At 40.6% G+C, this 5,000-nt stretch overlaps 1 protein-coding gene across 1 annotated transcript in view; it reads right to left on the reverse strand.

The window, feature by feature from the left end:
* eomesb (eomesodermin homolog b) overlaps positions 1–5,000 on the reverse strand; it is an 18,032-nt gene that overhangs the window by 2,151 nt on the left and 10,881 nt on the right. The window contains exon 5 of the mRNA XM_072692572.1: positions 3,588–3,746. Coding sequence (XP_072548673.1) covers positions 3,588–3,746 — 159 coding nt within the window. The remainder of the gene's footprint in view (positions 1–3,587; positions 3,747–5,000) is intronic.

Genomic DNA, 5,000 nt, shown 5'->3' on the forward strand with positions numbered 1-5,000 from the left:
TGTAGTGAGTGTGTGTGTACTGTGTGTGTTGTGAGTGTGTATAATGTGTGTGTTGTGAGTGTGTTTACTGTGTGTGTTGTAGTGAGTGTGTGTGTACTGTGTGTGTTGTGAGTGTGTATAATGTGTGTGTTGTGAGTGTGTTTACTGTGTGTGTTGTAGTGAGTGTGTGTGTACTGTGTGTGTTGTGAGTGTGTTTACTGTGTGTGTTGTGAGAGTGTGTTTACTGTGTGTGTTGTAGTGAGTGTGTGTGTACTGTGTGTGTTGTAAGTGTGTGTGTACTGTGTGTGTTGTGAGAGTGTGTGTACTGTGTGTCTTGTGAGTGTGTGTGTACTGTGTGTGTTGTAAGCGTGTGTACTGTGTGTGTTGTGAGTGTGTGTGTACTGTGTGTGTTGTGAGTGTGTGTACTGTGTGTGTTGTAAGTGTGTGTGTACTGTGTGTTGTGAGAGTGTGTGTACTGTGTGTCTTGTGAGTGTGTGTGTACTGTGTGTGTTGTAAGCGTGTGTACTGTGTGTGTTGTGAGTGTGTGTACTGTGTGTGTTGTGAGTGTGTTTACTGTGTGTGTTGTAGTGAGTGTGTGTGTACTGTGTGTGTTGTGGGTGTTGTGAGTGCGTGTACTGTGTGTGTTGTGAGTGTGTGTGTACTGTGTGTGTTGTAGTGAGTGTGTGTGTACTGTGTGTGTTGTGGGTGTTGTGAGTGCGTGTACTGTGTGTGTTGTGAGTGTGTATTTACTGTGTGTGTTACAGAGAAGTGTGTGTTGTGAGTGTGTATTTACTGTGTGTTATGGAGAATGTGTGTGTTGTAGTGAGTCTGTATGTATTGTGTGTGCTGTAGTGAGTGTGTGTGTACTGTGTGTGTTTACTGTGTGTGTTGTGGCGAGTGTGTATGTACTGTGTGTGTTGTGAGTGTGTGTTTACTGTGTGTGTTGTGGCGAGTGTGTATGTACTGTGTGTGTTGTGAGTGTGTTTACTGTGTGTGTTGTAGTGAGTGTGTGTGTACTGTGTGTGTTGTAAGTGTGTGTACTGTGTGTGTTTTGAGTGTGTGTACTGTGTGTGTTGTGAGTGTGTGTGTACTGTGTGTGTTGTGAGTGTGTGTACTGTGTGTGTTTTGAGTGTGTGTGTATTGTGTGTGTTGTGAGTGTGTGTGTACTGTGTGTGTTGTGAGTGTGTGTGTACTGTGTGTGTTGTAGTGAGTGTGTGTGTACTGTGTGTGTTGTGAGTGTGTGTACTGTGTGTTGTGAGTGTGTGTACTGTGTGTGTTGTAGTGAGTGTGTGTTTACTGTGTGTGTTGTGAGTGTGTGTGTACTGTGTGTGTTGTGAGTGTGTGTGTACTGTGTGTGTTGTGAGTGTGTGTACTGTGTGTGTTTTGAGTGTGTGTGTACTGTGTGTGTTGTGAGTGTGTGTGTACTGTGTGTGTTGTGAGTGTGTTTGTACTGTGTGTGTTGTGAGTGTGTGTACTGTGTGTGTTGTAAGTGTGTGTGTACTGTGTGTGTTGTAGTGAGTGTGTGTGTACTGTGTGTGTTGTAAGTGTGTGTGTACTGTGTGTGTTGTGAGTGTGTGTGTACTGTGTGTGTTGTAAGCGTGTGTACTGTGTGTGTTGTGAGTGTGTGTGTACTGTGTGTGTTGTGAGTGTGTGTGTACTGTGTGTGTTGTAAGCGTGTGTACTGTGTGTGTTGTGAGTGTGTGTGTACTGTGTGTGTTGTGAGTGTGTGTGTACTGTGTGTGTTGTAGTGAGTGTGTGTGTACTGTGTGTGTTGTAAGTGTGTGTACTGTGTGTGTTGTGAGTGTGTGTGTACTGTGTGTGTTGTGAGTGTGTTTGTACTGTGTGTGTTGTAGTGAGTGTGTGTACTGTGTGTGTTGTAGTGAGTGTGTGTACTGTGTGTGTTGTAAGTGTGTGTGTACTGTGTGTGTTATAGTGAGTGTGTGTACTGTGTGTGTTGTGAGTGTGTTTACTGTGTGTGTTGTGAGTGTGTGTGTACTGTGTGTGTTGTGAGTGTGTTTGTACTGTGTGTGTTGTAGTGAGTGTGTGTACTGTGTGTGTTGTAGTGAGTGTGTGTACTGTGTGTGTTGTAAGTGTGTGTGTACTGTGTGTGTTATAGTGAGTGTGTGTACTGTGTGTGTTGTGAGTGTGTGTGTACTGTGTGTGTTGTGAGTGTGTGTGTACTGTGTGTGTTGTGAGTGTGTTTACTGTGTGTGTTGTAGTGAGTGTGTGTACTGTGTGTGTTGTAAGTGTGTGTGTACTGTGTGTGTTATAGTGAGTGTGTGTACTGTGTGTGTTGTGAGTGTGTTTACTGTGTGTGTTATAGTGAGTGTGTGTACTGTGTGTGTTGTGAGTGTGTGTGTACTGTGTGTGTTGTAGTGAGTGTGTGTGTACTGTGTGTGTTGTAAGTGTGTGTACTGTGTGTGTTGTGAGTGTGTGTGTACTGGGTGTGTTGTGAGTGTGTGTACTGTGTGTGTTGTGAGTGTGTGTGTACTGTGTGTGTTGTGAGTGTGTGTGTACTGTGTATGTTGTAAGCGTGTGTACTGTGTGTGTTGTGAGTGTGTGTGTACTGTGTGTGTTGTGAGTGTGTGTACTGTGTGTGTTATGAGTGTGTGTGTACTGTGTGTGTTGTGAGTGTGTGTGTACTGTGTGTGTTGTAGTGAGTGTGTGTACTGTGTGTGTGTACTGTGTGTGTTTTGAGTGTGTGTGTACTGTGTGTGTTGTGAGTGTGTGTGTGTACTGTGTGTGTTGTGAGTGTGTGTGTACTGTGTGTGTTGTAAGCGTGTGTACTGTGTGTGTTGTGAGTGTGTGTGTACTGTGTGTGTTGTGAGTGTGTGTACTGTGTGTGTTTTGAGTGTGTGTGTACTGTGTGTGTTGTGAGTGTGTGTGTACTGTGTGTGTTGTGAGTGTGTGTGTACTGTGTGTGTTGTAGTGAGTGTGTGTACTGTGTGTGTGTACTGTGTGTGTTTTGAGTGTGTGTGTACTGTGTGTGTTGTGAGTGTGTGTGTACTGTGTGTGTTGTGAGTGTGTGTGTACTGTGTGTGTTGTAAGCGTGTGTACTGTGTGTGTTGTGAGTGTGTGTGTACTGTGTGTGTTGTGAGTGTGTGTACTGTGTGTGTTTTGAGTGTGTGTGTACTGTGTGTGTTGTGAGTGTGTGTGTACTGTGTGTGTTGTGAGTGTGTGTGTACTGTGTGTGTTGTAAGCGTGTGTACTGTGTGTGTTGTGAGTGTGTGTGTACTGTGTGTGTTGTGAGTGTGTGTACTGTGTGTGTTGTGAGTGTGTGTGTACTGTGTGTGTTGTGAGTGTGTGTACTGTGTGTGTTTTGAGTGTGTGTGTACTGTGTGTGTTGTGAGTGTGTGTACTGTGTGTGTTTTGAGTGTGTGTGTACTGTGTGTGTTTTGAGTGTGTGTGTACTGTGTGTGTTGTGAGTGTGTGTACTGTGTGTGTTTTGAGTGTGTGTGTACTGTGTGTGTTGTGAGTGTGTGTGTACTGTGTGTGTTGTGAGTGTGTGTGTACTGTGTGTGTTGTAGTGAGTGTGTGTACTGTGTGTGTGTACTGTGTGTGTTGTGAGTGTGTGTGTACTGTGTGTGTTGTGGCGAGTGTGTATTTACGTCTGTGTTCTGGTAGGCGGTGACGGCGATGAACTGGCTCTCAGGAAAGACGAAGATCTGCGAGGGCGGGTCCCTCCTCCCGTCGTCCACTCCGTCCTGCAGAACCTCCACGATGTGCAGTCTGGGCTGGTACTTATGCAGAGACTGGAGAACGATCATCTGCTCCAGAGGCGAGAGAGAGAGACAGCTCTGAGTAATTGATATACTGAATAATTCATAGTGGATACTGAATAATTCATAGTGGATACTAAATATTTTATAGTAGATACTGAATAATTCATAGAGAATACTGAATAATTCATAATGGACACTAAATAATTCATGGTGGATACTGAATAATTCATACTGGATCCTGAATAATTCATAGTGGATACTGAATAATTCATAGTGTATACTGAATAATTCATAATGGATACTAAATAATTCATGGTGGATACTGAATAATTCATAGTGTATACTGAATAATTCGTAATGGATACTAAATAATTCATGGTGGATACTGAATAATTCATACTGGATCCTGAATAATTCATAGTGGATACTGAATAATTCATAGTATATACTGAATAATTCATAATGGATACTAAATAATTCATGGTGGATACTGAATAATTCATACTGAATCCTGAATAATTCATAGTGGATACTGAATAATTCATAGTGGATACTGAATAATTCATAGTAGATACTAAGTAGTTCATAGTGGATACTGAATAATTCATAGTGGATACTGAATAATTCATAGTAGATACTGAATAATTCATAGTGTATACTGAATAATTCATAATGGATACTAAATAATTCATGGTGGATACTGAATAATTCATAGTGTATACTGAATAATTCATAATGGATACTAAATAATTCATGGTGGATACTGAATAATTCATACTGAATCCTGAATAATTCATAGTGGATACTGAATAATTCATAGTAGATACTAAGTAGTTCATAGTGGATACTGAATAATTCATAGTGGATACTGAATAATTCATAGTACATACTGAATATTTTATAGTAGATACTGAATAATTCATAGTGTATACTGAATAATTCATAATGGATACTGAATAATTCATAGTGGATACTGAATAATTCATAGTAGATACTGAATATTTTATAGTAGATACTGAATAATTCATAGTGTATACTGAATAATTCATAATGGATACTAAATAATTCATGGTGGATACTGAATAATTCATACTGGATCCTGAATAATTCATAGTGGATACTGAATAATTCATAGTGTATACTGAATAATTCATAATGGATACTAAATAATTCATGGTGGATACTGAATAATTCATACTGAATCCTGAATAATTCATAGTGGATACTGAATAATTCATAGTGGATACTGAATAATTCATAGTAGATACTAAGTAGTTCATAGTGGATACTGAATAATTC

This window comes from Salminus brasiliensis, chromosome 1 (assembly GCF_030463535.1).
Source record: "Salminus brasiliensis chromosome 1, fSalBra1.hap2, whole genome shotgun sequence".
Classification (NCBI taxonomy): domain Eukaryota; kingdom Metazoa; phylum Chordata; class Actinopteri; order Characiformes; family Bryconidae; genus Salminus; species Salminus brasiliensis.